Source organism: Brachycentrus maculatus, unplaced genomic scaffold, assembly GCF_059751285.1.
Source record: "Brachycentrus maculatus isolate JH-2025_06_01 unplaced genomic scaffold, ASM5975128v1 h1tg000817l, whole genome shotgun sequence".
In the NCBI taxonomy this organism is placed as follows: domain Eukaryota; kingdom Metazoa; phylum Arthropoda; class Insecta; order Trichoptera; family Brachycentridae; genus Brachycentrus; species Brachycentrus maculatus.
The window spans coordinates 387,180-403,663 of NW_028281545.1; the positions used below are offsets into that span (position 1 = coordinate 387,180).

The window sequence follows — 16,484 nt, forward strand, 5'->3', positions numbered from 1 at the left end:
TTGTCATCACCGGACCCTTTCTTCTCCGGTTTCAAAATTTCGCGTCATTTTCGTAAGTTTTTGATCTTCAGGATACCGGAGGTAATATTGCGTGGTCTGCCAATATTGTGAATGTGTTATTCAACACTATCCAGACGGTTCGGGGGATAATTTTCCCGAAATTTTCCAAATAATTCTTTTAAAATTAATTTTCAATCAAACACAGATTTTTTGGGTCTACTAAGTTCTACTAAGTAAAAAGTTTGTTTAAAATCAGTATTTCATTTAAATTTAATACATGAATTAAAATAGAGTTCTAAAAATTAAACGCCAAATCAATGAATAATAAAAAAATCATAAACCCCCTTATGTATTTATCAAGTTTTGATTTAATATTATTAAAATTTAAGATTAATTATCATATTATTATTTGTATTTAAGTCTGGGTATTTACGGGGCTTACGACCACCATAGGCTGGTTTAAGTGATCATTTTACACACGTGTAACATTCACCAATTCTACCCATGAATGACAGACAGACTATTCAAATTCCTGGAAGTTCTATATATGTATATAGTTCAATTTTGAAACAAAGTGCTTCAATATTCTTCTTCATCTATGTCGAGATTTCATAAATAAAATGAAAAATAACTCCTATAATTGGAAATGATTTACATTAAGGAGTAGTGTGGTTGTTTATTATGGATAGAATGGTGAATGTTACATCACTTACAACCAGCCTTTGGCAAGTCATAAGCTCTGTAAATACTTAAGGTGGAGACTGACCGGAGCATTTCGTCGTAACATAATGTCGTAACATCGCTCGCGGCGAGCATCAGCGAGCATCCGAAACTATGGATGGAGCGCTCGGCTCGCTGTACTGACTGCCTGAATGCTCGCATCGTAACGTGTTACGTTACGACGAAATGTGGAGGTCAGTCTCCACCTTTAGACTTACATATTCTTCTTCATCTATGTTGAGATGTTAAAAACAATATGTTGGCTGTTGTTTTATTATATTGTTTCAATATCAGTACTAATTATGGACGTGATTTTTGGCCCGAAATTGAGTGGCAGAAAAAGACCCCACAGGTACACTGCGTGTGACATTAGCGCATTGGTCTTTCTAGGGTTAAAATTGTGGCAACGCAAATTTGATACACGCGTATGCGCGCTAATACACCGAAATTCGCATTGGCGCGCACGATGCGGGAATGCATCGCTTCTCGAGTAAGAGGTTCCATTCAAGTTGCAAAAATGCATGTTGATTATATCAAGTGAAAAAATTGTCACTTAAGATATATTTTTTTACATCTTAACATAGATGAAGAAGAATATGGAAGCCTTGGCATTTACAGGGCTTACGATCGTCATAGACTAAATGCCCATACTTCCATATTCTTTTAATTTAAGTTTTATTAAGTAAATACCACTATTTCTTAAAATCTACTGTGACACGTGTTTCGATGCATTCCGCATCATTTTAAAACACCTTATTTACGGTGTTTGAAAATGATGAGAAATGCATGGAAACACGTGTCACAGTAGATTTTATAAAATAGTGGTATTTACTAAGTTAAACTTAAATAAAAATTGACAGATTTTACCACAAAGTGACTGCCGAATTAAATTATGAAATTCCATATTCTTCTTCATCTATGTTGAGATTTAAAAAAAAGATATATAAATAACTCTTTTAATTGGAGATAATCCAGATTTGTGAACAAGTATTTGACATACTCAAAATGTAGAAGGTAATTAGTATTAAAAAATAAAAAATTAACCGAACAGGTACATTGTGTTTCTATTTTTAAATATTATTACTAAACGTATTGAAAATCGTACCGACATGTGAAAGGTTCTGAGACCATTGCATATTTACAGGTTTCTTTATTTTGTTCTCTATTGTCTTGTTTAAAATTGTACATTAATTAAATAAATAAAAAAAATAGATGGTATAAAAATACTTAAGAAAAAAATTAAAGCTCCTTACATTTAAATCTTAAAAAAATATACAAAAAAACTATTATATCTTTTATTATATGGCATTAAACCACGAGTGTAAGTCCCTCTCCAAGCACAAGAGCACAGACTCTTTTATGGAGAGGCACAGCGAATCGAAATATAAAAGTTCTCCATATGTATAAATGATTCAAATGTATTATGTTATAAATAAAAATGTAAATATATTAAATGAATTTGAAAAAATATAAATATAAAAAAGTACATGAATTAAAAAAAGCACAATATATTTTAAAAAAAATCAAAAAGTTACAATTTAATTGTTAGTTCGTTGTTTTCAGGCAGGTGTGTGTGTGGGGGACCTTTACAGGATGACGCATCCACGCATCCACGCATGCGGCCAGTACCTACGCAGACTCTCGACCTTGGCATGTCCTTGGGCGGCCGGAGGTCACCGCATATTGCAACACTACCGCCTGCGCCCCCCACATGCGACACGGCACTCTTACACAACTTGTTTCCCGCCTCTCGCGACCGCAAGACTCGTGAATTACAACAATTCATAGTAACATTGAAATGAAATATTTGGGTGTAATATTGGATTCGAAATTAACCTTACAAGAACGTCATAAATCAAAAATTGGCAATTTTCAGTTTTGCATGTTTTCGGAATGCCCTAAAAATGTACTATATCCCAGCAAAAGAGGCATATTTTTAACTTAATATTTACCCGCTACAGGGCAGACAGTGTTGTTTTTGCATTTTGAAGAAAATGTATTGTTTATTTTTTTTTTAAATATACTAAATATTTTTCAAATGGAGAAAAAACCTTCAGGTTTTACCCTAAAAAGATATGTTGCACAGTAAAAAGTTCAATAAGTGGCTTGATATTTATTTTTAATGTATTGTATTATATTTTTGAACTTTAAAAACGTTCTCCTGAAAAATCAAGTTTTTTGATTAATGACGTTCTTGAAAGGAGTGAGCGATTTAAGTATAAAAAAAAAATCAATATATATTTTTCCCTAGTAGATTACGGAATAAATTAAATAAAAATACTGCAGAACTCATTATTCCACATACAGATTACGCTCAACAATATTATTTTCAGCAAATAAAGGAAATTTATATAAATTGGAAATTATACATAATAAAGCGATGAGAATAGTACTAAAGAAAGATAGAAATAATAATATAGAAAAAATGAGAGAGGAACCAAACTGGTTATCTATAAAAAAGAGACTTAAATTTAATATGCTGATCTTTATACACAAATTTTGTAACGATAAATTAGCAAAATATTTTACAGATAAAATAGTTTTAAACTAAAAATGTCATGAACACATTTGATACTAGAAATAAGGATAAAATTAGACTGCCATTGTTGAAAAAACCGAGTCGCAAAATTGTTTAATGTATAAGGGTTTGAAAATGTATGATGAGATGCCTGAATGTATGAATGAAAAGAGTCTATATATTTATATGTATATATATACATATATATATTTATATATATATATATATACATATATATATATATATATATATATATATATATATATATATATATATATATATAAATATTTGTAATTATATATGTATACATGATGTAAATAATAGTTTACAATATATTAATTGTAATATGTATAAACTAAGTTAAGAAATTAAGAAAGAAAAAAATTAATAAAAATAGAGTAAAACATTGATTTGAAGCCTAAGTAGGGGCATGATAAGCGGTATTGCATAAGCCGTAGCTAGATTTCAGAGTCAACTTAAGTTTAATAGCGGGTATTTTATTCAGGCTAAAAGCTTTAAATAACAGGGATTATCCAAACAAGGATTTTAGAGTTAACGTTTTTTGCCAGTATAACCACGATATGTCGCTAACTCCTTTCAACAACGTCACATATTTAAAAAAAAAACTTGATTTTTCAGGAGATCGTTTTTAAACTTTAAAAATATAATAAAATGTATTAAAAATAAATATAAGGCCACTTATTGAACTTTTTACTGTACAACAGATCTTTTTAGGTAAAACCTGAATGTGTTTTCTCCACTTGAAAAATATTTAGTATATTCAAAAAAATAATTAAACAATATTTTTTCTTCAATATGCAAAAACAACAATTTTTGCCCTGTAGCGGGTAAATATTAAGTTAAAAATATGCCACTTTTGCTGGGATATAGAACATTTTCTGGGCATTCCGAAAACATGCACAACTGAAAATTAACGATTTTTGAAATATGACGTCGTTGAAAGGAGTGAGCGATGTATGCAGTTTGACTAAGATAAGGTATTTCTGGGATATTATAGCTGTACATTAATTTTCTGGTTACCTTGTCGGCCCGAGCCAAATGGTTTAAAATGATTGATTTTCTTGCCTTCACGGTCCAAATTAATGCCTCACATATTTCGCTCGAGTGTAAGGGTATGCAGTGATGTTTAGCGATAATATCGATGTTTAGTTTGATGTTGGAGCAAACACAAATTTGTCGAGTTATATTTTACAAGTCTTATTAGTGAATCAACTTAGTTTAATGAAATCAGCCAGATATTTCATAACAGATATTCCATAGCTGGCAATCATAATTATATGTTTTTTACTTATTGTCTATCTACGTGCGCGAATGAAATTATAAATAGGTATTTATTTTATTTATTTATTTGTTCCGGGTTCGAATCCCAAGAGGGGTAAAATAAATATAAGTGATTTTTTTACTGTAATATTTATTCAAAATAACCATGGACTGGTACCTGAAGCGGAGGGCTGATCACCTTTCCTTCGTGTGTAAACGATCAAGATAACACTGTGTTCATATGAAGCAGTGCCTTATGCACCATTGGGGTGCGGATAAGGGTTTTATAATTATTTATTTTTTTTAACAATAAAATGCAACTCAGTGGACTTAATGTGTGTTTGATTAAACAATTAATACATAAAATAAAATTATACTTCACCAATAGCTCAACTGATGGCGTAACGATCGGCCATAGTTCACGAATGTATGGAAAACCTTATCGGTAAGCGGAAGCATCGATAACCATTACATACATATTATATATACAGGTTTCAAGAATTAATGCAAAATGGAAGTTCAATAATGGGCTGAATAGCGAACGTTACACGGGTTCGGTCCCTACCAATTGCAAAAAAAATCAAGAAATATTTAATCTTAATTGGTCGAGGTGTTTATAATGTATTTTTTTATGTCAACCTATTGTTCTCTACATGAAAATAAACCTGACAGATGAAGGCTTTGCGGGTTATTCCTTTTTTTTAATTCCGAGAAGTATCAGCAAAAAGATTTGTAAAAAATCTCCCTGTTTAAAAAAAGTGCAATGAACATTGAAAAAAATCAGTTTTGTCATTTTGGTTTGAAAATGACAATATATGGGCGGCCCCAGCAATTCTACATGCATATATCGTTCACTCCTTTCAAGAACGTCATAAATCAAAATTCGTTAATTTTCAGTTGTGCATGTTTTTGGAATACCCAGAAAATGAACTATATCCCAGCAAAAGAGGCATATTTTTAACTTTATATTTACCCGTTACAGGGCAGAAAATGTTGCTTTTGCATTTTTAAGAAAAGGTGTTGTATAATTATTTTTTTAAATAAACTAAATATTTTTCAAATGGAGAAAAAATCTTCAGGTTTTACTTAGAAAGATCTGTTGCACAGTAAAAAGTTCAATAAGTGGCTTGATATTTATTTTTAATACATTGTGTTACATTTTTAAACTTTAAGAACGTTCTCCTGAAAAATCAAGTTTTTTGATTTATGACGTTCTTGACAGGAGTGAGCAATATGTATGCAGGACCGACGGCGTGGAATAATTTTCGTGAAATGCGTGGAAATAGTAGGAGAAAGATGACATTTAGAAAAAAACTAAGAACGCATTTGTTGGCTTAATTATTTCCACTATATTTTTTTCTCCAATTCATTCGCAGTGAAGCGCCCTTGGCGTGGTATTTTACGAAAATGACGCTATATAAATTATCCAAACTTCTTATAGTGCCCTATGCACCATTGGGCGAGGACAAGGGTTAGAAGAATTATTATTATAAGTTCGTCAAGTAAATCATTTGACCAAAGTTAAAAAATGAGAAACAGGAATTGATGATTTCTATCAAACCAATTATTTCAGGAAACTTTTGGAGCTACGAGAAATTTATTGCTAACAGTGTCTAAAATATGTTTTCGTAAGCCAACATTTATTTCCTAAAAATATTAATTGATCTAGCCAAAGAATGAATAATATATGAAAAATAAAGAATTAATAATAACCACTTTTTATTGGTACACTTTATCCAACTGGTTTCGACAATAACCTTGTCATCATCAGGGTTTATGTACTAAATTCCAAAAAGAAAAAAATGTTCGTCCGCCTCCGTAGTGTAATGGTCAGCACGCTCGGCTACCGTTCTGGAGGTACCGGGTTCGATTCCCAAAGGGGGTAAAATAAATATAAGTGATTTTTTCACTGTAATATTTATTTAATATTACCCTGGACTGGTACCTGAAGCGGAGGGCTGATCACCTTTCCTTCATGTGTAAACGATCAAAATAACACTGCGTTTATATGCCGCAGTGCCCTATGCACCATTGGGTGCAGATAAGGGTTTTATATTATTATTATATTAAATAAGTTTTGGACAACCCTGCGACCACTTAATGACAGTAAATTGAATGATCTTCGTGACTGGGAAATATTTCAAGTGTCTCGGGTGCAACATTGTATGGAACGAGTGAGTGTTATTACTTCATACCGTCTACAGAGTTGACTGACTGCGGAGAGATGTAATTTGAGCGGTGGACGCTGATGAGTCGGGCACAGCAGACTATGTATGCATATATCGCTGGAAAACATTGTATGCTCCATGCAGCGTTCACGTAAAGGCGGCAACCGCTTAACGAACCTTCAATTTAGAGACGTTCCTAATGAGTAACTGTTACTTATTCGGTTACCTGACGAGGGTTGGTATTCGTTATTTTTTACCGGTTAATATTTCATTAGTTTTTAAACGGAATGACCCGCAAAGCGTCTATTTTAGACGATTGTCTGCATGTACTATAGTAAGGATAGGGAAGGTTAATGTGAAGAATGCATCACGAACACCCAGACCAATTGAAAATAAATCTTTCTTGAATTCATTTTGCAATTGGTGGGATTCGAACTCGCGACGCTAGTTTCGCAGACGAGCGTCTACCTAACTATACCACAGCACCTATAAAAACTATTTTTAACACAATTTTTTTCTTTTATATTCAACACCATTTTTTTCTTCATAATGTTTTACTTGGTAAATAAGATTATTTCTAAAAATCTACTGTGACGTGTTTTGATGCATTCTGCATTATTTTCAAACACATTATTTTTTGACATCTCATCAAAGATGAAGAAGAATATGGAAGTCTGGGCATTTACGGGGCTGACGACCGTCATAGGCTGAATGTTAGGTGAATGTTACACGTGTGTAAAGTGATCACTTAAACCAGCCTATGACGGTCGTCAGCCCCGTAAATGCCCAGACTTCCATATTCTTCTTCATCTTTGATGAGATGTCAACAAAAAATATGAAAATAACTCCTGTAATTGGAGAGAATCCAGATTTTGTGAACAAGTATTTGGGCACACTCAAAATGTTGTATTTTCAAACACCGTATGTCAAGCTAAGTCTAAATTTTAGAATTTAATTAATTGATTCGGGAGTCACTATGCGGCAATATCTAACCATTTTTTATTTAAATTTTACCCGGCAAACACCACTATTTCTTGTAATCTATTGTGACACGTGCATTTCGTATTATTCACCGCATACGGCGTTTGAAAATGCGTCGAAACACGTGTAACAAATTATAGATTTTAATAAATAGTGATATTTACCGAGTTAAATTGAAAATGGTTTTTAATTCATCTTAGCTTATGATTTTAATGTCTAATTGTCAAATATATATAGAGAAATACACAATTCATTTTTTAAAAACTATTTAGTAAAATTTGCTTTAAATAATCAAATCTAAAAACTGAACTAAGTAGGTAATAACTTCTCATATTATATTTAAATTGATCTTAAAATTGTTTTATTTTATTATTATTTGATGTCTAATTTATATATATAAATATATATATATATATATATATATATATATATATATATATATATATATATATATATATATATATATATATATATATATATATATATATATATATATATATATATATATATATATATATATATATATATATATATATATATATATATATATATATATATATATATATATATATATATATATATATATATATATATATATATATATATATTTGAAGAAGATTTCTGATTTTATTTTCATACTTAAAATATGCAAATTTAGAAGTATTGACATCCCAAAATAGGTGAAGAAGATATGGAAGTCGAATTTACAGGCCTTGATTTTACGAGTATCAAGTGATCGCTTAACTGACCTTTGAAAAGTCGTAAGCCCTGTAAATACCCAGACTTCCATATTCTTCTTTATCTATGTTAAGATGCCAGAATATAAATTTCCAGAATATCTTAGTTTCCTCATCCTTCCTACATTCAATATCAACATGTTTCATCATCTTATACAATGGATATGTTGATATTCTTTACAATGATTAAAGAAAACACTTCGTTTTTTACCACATGAGTTTTATTATAGACTACATGTTTCAGAAGTTAAACTTTCGTCATTCAGGTCTGTATAGTAACTAAAATATAAAATATAAAATTGTTCTATAAATAAGGAGAGGGGAAAGTAAGGGGAAGGGGTTAGTCAAGGGACGGAGTTTGAAAACAAAGGAAAAATGGAAAGCAATGGTGAAGAATTTTGAAACAATATATTATTTAATACATTATTATTAGAATTAATTTTTTTTTGAATTTCTAAATTTTCAAGATAATTCATAATTTGGCCTTTATATGGAACAAGGTGTAATAATTTTAATTTATGAGAGTGAAATGAGTGATTAGTATCTATTATGTGATTTGCAAATTCCGAAAAATAATTACTAACAAGACCGCTATGATGTTCTTTAATTCTAATCTTTAAATTTCTCGCAGTTTGGCCAATATATTTTTTTATCACAATCTCCACACGAAATTTCATAAACACCACTTTTTTGTAACAAATCAATTATTATTAATTAATATTCTTTAGTGATATGTTAATATCTTTAGTCTGGATGGGTATGTTACAGAACGGGCGTGATGTGTACCTTCGAGTGCAGGTATTCCGTTACATTCGATGTGAAGCGTAAACAAACAAAATTATAAATGGATCACGCGGAGGCTGTCGATGCAACAAACCTGTTTGTAATAAGGAAGTGTGGTTGCGTTCATGTGGGAGGTAAGGATGTGAAGAAGGTAGGAAGTACGCTCAGAATGAGCCTGGAATCGGACTACCGGAGGTAGACGGTGACTGGAGATGTGATGCTGGTGATGGTTACCCATAGACTAGAGCTACTAGGGAAGAGTTACTGGTGATGCAATAGGAATAAAAGAAGGGTTTTTAGTAAAGGACTATGGGGAAAAGACAAATTGTTTATTGGTGAAAGATTTGAAATTAGAGAAGAGTTATATATTGGAGATAGATTGGGAACCAAAGATGAGTTGATGCTGATGAAATGGAAACCAAATAATAGTTGCTTGTAAAGGAGTATGGGCAAGAGATAAATTGTTTATTGGTGATAGATTGGAAACTGGAGAAGAATTACTGGTGAAGAAATGGGAACCAAAGAATCAAACCCTTACCCGCACCCAGTGGTGCGTAGGGCACTGCATCATATAAACGCAGTGTTATCTTGATCGTTAACACACGAAGGAAAGGTGATCAGCCCTCCACTTCAGGTACAGTAAAAAAAATCACGTATATTTATTTGATACCCCCCTGGGAATCGAGCCCGGGACTTCCAGAACGGCAGCCGAGCATGCTGACCATTACACTACGGAGGCGGAAATAAAAACGGAACCAAAGAATAGTTGTTGGTTAAGGCACTATGGTCTAGAGAGGAGTTGTTTATTGGTGATAGATTGGGAACCAAAGAAGTGTTAATGGTGATGAAATGGGAACCAAAGAAGAGTTGTTGGTAAAGAACTATGGGCTAGAAGGGAACTATTTCTTGGTGATAAATTGGGAGCTAGAGAAGATTAACTGGTGATGAAATAGAAACCAGAAAAAGGTTGATATTAAAGAGCTATAGACTAGACATGAGCTTTTACTTGGTGATGGATTGGCCACTAGAGAAGAGTTACTAGTAGTGTTGTACAATTGGGAACCAGCAAATGGTTGTTGGTAAAAGACTATGGACTGGAGACCAGTTGTTTATTGGTGATACATTGGGAACTAAAGAAGAGCTACTGGTGATGATATAGAGACCAAAGAAGTGTTGTTGACTATGAAATATTGATTACAGTAAAGTTTTTGGAAATAATGGACTAGAGGCGAGTTATTGAAAATGTACTATTAGAGGAGAAATTAAAAGCTGAATTTGAAGAACTGAAAAGAGTTCATCTATGTTGACATGTCAAAATACAAAAATAACTCCTAAGTGGGGATACCCAGATTTGTGAACAAGAATTTTGACACACCCAAAATGTTGTGAATACAATAACTAATCCAATTAAGTGTCATAAAAAATTAAAAATCATATTTTCAGGCGTCTTAGGGCGCTTGTCCACTACCCGGAATTTCACCGTCCGGCAGTCCGGTTTTGAATAATGAAAGCGACTACGACAGTTTAGCGTGATTGAAGTGTTCACGCACCGATCAAGAGCTCCGATCCGAAGAAATATGGACAAAAGCACAAGCCAATCACCGTTTTAAAACGCTAACTGACGTGCCGGACGGTAAAATTCCGTGTAGTGAACAAACGCCCTTACAGTATGTAAAATAATTTGGTTTGAATCTTGCATACATTTAAAAGGGTCCCTGCTAAATAAAGCTTACTCAAATTAACCATGGATACTGCCGCGAACTCATATGAATCGTACAATATATATATCTGGATATATTTTAGTAATACAGTTGTCAATAATGGGTAGAATGGTGAATGTAAGACGTTTATACAGTGATCACTCAAACTAACCCTGTAAAATACCTAGACGTCCATATTATTCTTCATCTACGTTAATATGTCAAAATATTTTCATATAAGTAAGTTGCACGACCCATGTAGTATCGGACGTTTCAGATCTCAATGTTTGAGAGCCAATGAAAGTATGTAAATTTTGACCATAACCTTGATACGAATATAATTGCGAGGGGTTTATATGAAGGTTTATTGGGGCAGGTTTGGCGGAATATAATTTATTGTTATTGTACGAGGACCATTATTTTTTATTGTTGCATTTTTTAACTTCGGTATACATACTATACATCTACAACTACACAAATTGTCTGCTGGATTCAGTACACGGTGATGTAAAAATACAATTACATATTTTAATCAATTAATTTTCATATTTTTTACCAACCAACTAACTAACCATTACGCTGCTTCTTTAAAAGTATAAACAGAAAGGATAGAACGTCAGCTTTGCAAATATTCTTCATCTCTTCCACATTCATGCATGTCCTCATATACCAGCAGATAATTCCGACTCCTGACCTGACCACGTCCAAGTATTTGAAATTTAAAATGTTCGTGCCAAATATTCCTCGGCCTTCCTGATGTGATTATCGCATTTCGACAGCATAAAATTTACATATCCTTACTACAATATACATATACTACAATATATATATATATATATATATATATATATATATAAATATATATACATATATATATATATATATATATATATATATATATATATATATATATATATATATATATATATATATATATATATATGTTTATGTTGTAAATACCACTAAAAATAGCGATTGGGCAACATTCAGTCTTTTCTTGAATGTTTTCCGCAGATACTTTGTGGCACATTTTATAAACCTTATAAAATTAAATAACTTGGTTGTAACCACTTTTTTCATTAATACAATTTAACCTACCGGTTTTGACAAGAACCTTGTCATAATCAGGGTTTATTTTAATTAAAAAAACATTAAAATACTCTCACCAAAAACTTCCACATACTCCGTAAAAATCCTAAATTTTATTTTTATTATTCATTGCATAGCAACCCCAAATAACAACTAATGGAATAACCCAAAAAACATTCAGTCTCCTTACTCCTCGCTTCACTTCCATACATTAGGGTTGGTATCAGGACCCCAACATGCACTGCCAGTCTAGCTATTTGGATTATCTATTTAAAATAACCTGATAACTGCTTGTATGCTGTAAAACAGTTTATCAGTGTGTTTTTATTTGGATTTTCTTCCTTAAATTATAAAAACATATCGCATATAAATACTAAGATTCCAAAACACTAGTAATGAATATGCCACTAATATAGATTTATATAATATATCGCTTCATAAATTTAAATTGGCTTTACAAATTTATTCCTGGCCCAGAGAATGTCACGTTTTGATTGAAAATTTAGTTTATTTATGTTATTGTTTACTTTCAATACAATATTTTATTTTTAGAGCATATTTTTTTATTCTTTAAATAACACTTATAACATGTAAGTAGTTTAAAACAACTTGACGAATTGATGTGTCGCAATTGATGTGTTCTTTTATTCTTATTATGTAAATGGTACAATAGTACCGTTTATATAAAAAAATAAAAAAAATAAAACAAAACTACCAGAAAACAGAAATAATAATAAATAAAACCCTTATCCGCACCCCAATGGTGCATAGGGCACTGTGTCTTATAAACGCAGTGTTATCATGATCGTTTTACACATGAAGGAAAGGTGATCAGCCCTCCGCTTCAGGTACTAGTCCATGGTAATATTGAATAAATATTACAGTGAAAAAATTACTTAATTTTTGGCATTGTTTCTATATACCGTGTTTTTTCATATTATTCTTCAACATAAAATAAACAAATAAATGGTGAGTGCGATAATATCCATTTTTTAAACCTTTTCTGATCTCCCTGTACATCGACTGGGACCATGTAAGAATTCGTTGGGATAGGTTCCGCAACATTAGATCATCGAAATAAAGGTCCAGGAATATAATTTAGGTTACTATACACATGCAGGGCCGGATCTACCATTGAAAAACCAGGCCCTGATTTAAAAATAAGGCGTCAGTCACGTAAAAAATCTGGATGGAAAAGAGTACTGTTGAATGGAAGTGAAACGTGGACTACAGGACAGGCAGAATGGAGGCGGCTGGAGGCGTTTGAGATGTGTTGCTACAGGTGCAAGTTGGGGATTTATTGGGTGGAACATGTAGGGAACAAGGAGGTATCAAACAGGGATGGGGAGTCTAGATGCTTCCTAAATAAAGTAACACAACAGCGAGCCAAATGGATAGTTCATAATATAAGTATGTGCGAAGGCACAAACTACAGAGGATGACTCCGCTTAATCCATATGGACCAAATTATCTCCAACATGCGCTGTAGCAGGTACACTGGGTTGAAGAGACGAGCGGAGGATACTGAGGGATGGAGACTGACCATGAAATAAGCAAACCAATCATCACAAAGATTGTAACCCACGAAGAAGAATTTAAGAGATTTTCTTCGATTAAATTTCACTTGACTATTCTTTGACGCTGAATAGTAAAATGGCCAAGAAATGCAAAGAGAGCGATGCTTAAAATCAACTGTTTCTAGAAACTAAAAATTAAATGACAATTAAACCATATCGGCTGTCCAAACTTAAAACACAGTAAGAGACATTTTTTTGTAGTAGGTACGTTTTTTTGCATTTTTGGAGTAGCATCCAGTTAGTCCAAAAATGCAAAAAAACGTACCACAAAAAATATCCCTTACTGTGTTTTGAGTTTGGGACAGTCGATATGTCATGTCGAAAACCATGTAAATACCCAGACCTTCATATTCATCTATGCTGAGACTTCAAAATGCTTATAATGATATATATATATATATATATATATATATATATATATATATATATATATATATATATATATATATATATATATATATATATATATATATATATATATATATATATTTAAAATAATTCTGAGAACATTCGAATTGGTGGCAGTATACCATGGTCAGCAACGAAAATGTGTTCCAAAGAGCAAGAGCGGGGAGACAGTACTGACTGATATCAATGTCCGGAAGGTGTCCTGTCTGGGGCATGTGCTGAAAGGAGACAAGTACGAGCTATTGCACCTAATAGAGGGTCAACGAGGTATGGGCAGAAGACAGATCTCCTTGCTCCGGAATATACTAGATTGGATGGGGATCAGAACCGTCGAGGTGCTGTTTAGAGCTGCCCAAGACAAGGACAATTACTCTCAAGTGATGGTCGACGTTAGGGGGACTTGACATGACACGCACAGAAGAAGAATATATCAAAAGGGTGGACTCACGGTCGCAGGGTCCCCTGTACGCCACCGGTATGCTCCTGCCCTTGCGGCACGCGGCCGCGCGCAGTTCGCACGCCGAGGCGTAGGTGGTGCCGTCCGCGCCGCACAACGCGCGCTGCTCGTGCTCGGCGCGCACGTGGGTGGCGTGCGCGCCGTGCGCGCGCGGGCACGTGCGCGCGCAGCGCACGCAGTGCGCGCGAGAGTCCTGGTCCACGAGGCAGTGCCGCCCGCCGCCGCAGCGGATGCGCGCGCACGAATCTAGAGACAAATTGCATTAACAGATTTTTCAAAATTATCATACATTATGGTGTCCTGAAAGTGGTTTGCCGTGCCGAGGGCACATTTTATAATTCTCGCATATTTTTTTTTGTGAATTTAACAGAGCAGCATTTAGCAGAGTAAGGTACAGTCGCCAAATTTCGTCTACCATCTAGTTTTTATACTTTGAATCTGAAGTCAGTTTAGACAGTCGGCCGTTGAAAAAAATTGGCAGTGAAACGTCGCTCCTGTTTTAAGATATTTAAAAAAAAAAAAAAAACACTGTGAGTTCAAGGTGAGTTTTATATTGAAATACGATCGTTTTATGTTTGATGTGTTTGACTAATTGAAACAATACTTTGTTGTTACCCCTTAAATTTAAAACAACTGTTATTTCATCAAGGTTATAACATGTTATTTTTTTTAAATTGGAAAACGAACAGAATATTTAACAAAAATAACATAATATAATAAAATTTAAAAAATAACATTCCAATTAAAGGTTTTCACTTAAGTAATCCAAAATTAAAAATAAACTGTCATGTACATAAAAGTGTAACTATATAATAAACTTACATTACATGTTTTTATCAAATAATAGTAATTTTCTTTTTCAACTAGTCAAATAGACATCAACAATATTCCTCTTAAACGTATTAAAAGAAACATTATTGATGTCTATTTCATTAAGCATTACATTGCACATATCGCAGGCTCAATTTAAAAATGAATTTTGGTAGGACTTGGTGCGCATTTTAAGGATTTTAAATCATTTTTTGTGTTTTTCGTTGAAGGGAGGCTACCAACACAGTTGGCAAATTCCTAATATCGTCCCCTAACGTGAGCCTAATATCGCCCCCGGGACGATATTTACATTCATTCGCCATTCGTCAGTTGTGCGTTTTTATTTAAACTGTTTATTTATTTTATTTTATATGCCAAAGTGCCTATGGAGGTGTATGCAGCCTGTGGGCGTTTGTCCACTACCCGGAATTACACGGAATTTTACCGTCCGCGTCCGTCACGTCAGTTAGCGTTTTAAAACGACGATTGGCTTGGATTGGCTTGTGCTTTTGTCCATATTTCTTCGGATCGGTACTCTTGATCGGTGCGTACGTTGCGCGTAAATTCGATCACACTAAACTGTCGTAGTCGTTTACATTTTTCAAAACTGGACTGCCGGACGGTGAAATCAGTGTAGTGGACAAACACCCTTTGGAAGTTTCATTCATGTTTCCGTTAAAAACATTTTATATCCGAAAAATATAAAATTGGTTCACAAATCACCCAGGATGAGTCGTTACTCACTACCGACTTGGAGAAATATTTGGATTTATTATAAAAGACTATAAAATGATGGTTTAATAACTGGACACTGGCTATATGGCTGTCCAAATTCTAAACACAGTAAGGGACATTTTTTTGTAGTACGTTTTTTTGCATTTTTGGACTAAGTAGATTCTACTTATATTATTTTGAGAAATAAAAAGACTTTGTGTTTTCATCCACTCACATTTTTATTAACCAACTAGTTTGGGCAACACACTGTTGCCCTCTTCAGGGTTTAAATTATGACTAATTGGTTTAATTTATGTTATAAATTAAACCCTAAAGAGGGCAACAGGTTGTTGCCGAAACTAGTTGGTTAATAAAAATGTGAGTGGATCAAAACACAAAGTCTTTTTATTTCTCAAAATAATATATCAATATGATCCACAAAGTTAATGCTTTCAATATTCAAAACAGATTCTACTTAGTCCAAAAATGCAAAAAAACAACGTACTACAAAAAATTTCCCTTATTGTATTTAGAGTTTGGA

At 33.0% G+C, this 16,484-nt stretch overlaps 1 protein-coding gene across 1 annotated transcript in view; it reads right to left on the bottom strand.

Moving 5' to 3' along the window:
- Positions 1-16,484, bottom strand: part of Fs (Follistatin) — a 59,243-nt gene that overhangs the window by 31,919 nt on the left and 10,840 nt on the right. Inside the window, exon 4 of the mRNA XM_088275206.1 lies at positions 14,411-14,665. Coding sequence (XP_088131332.1) covers positions 14,411-14,665 — 255 coding nt within the window. The remainder of the gene's footprint in view (positions 1-14,410; positions 14,666-16,484) is intronic.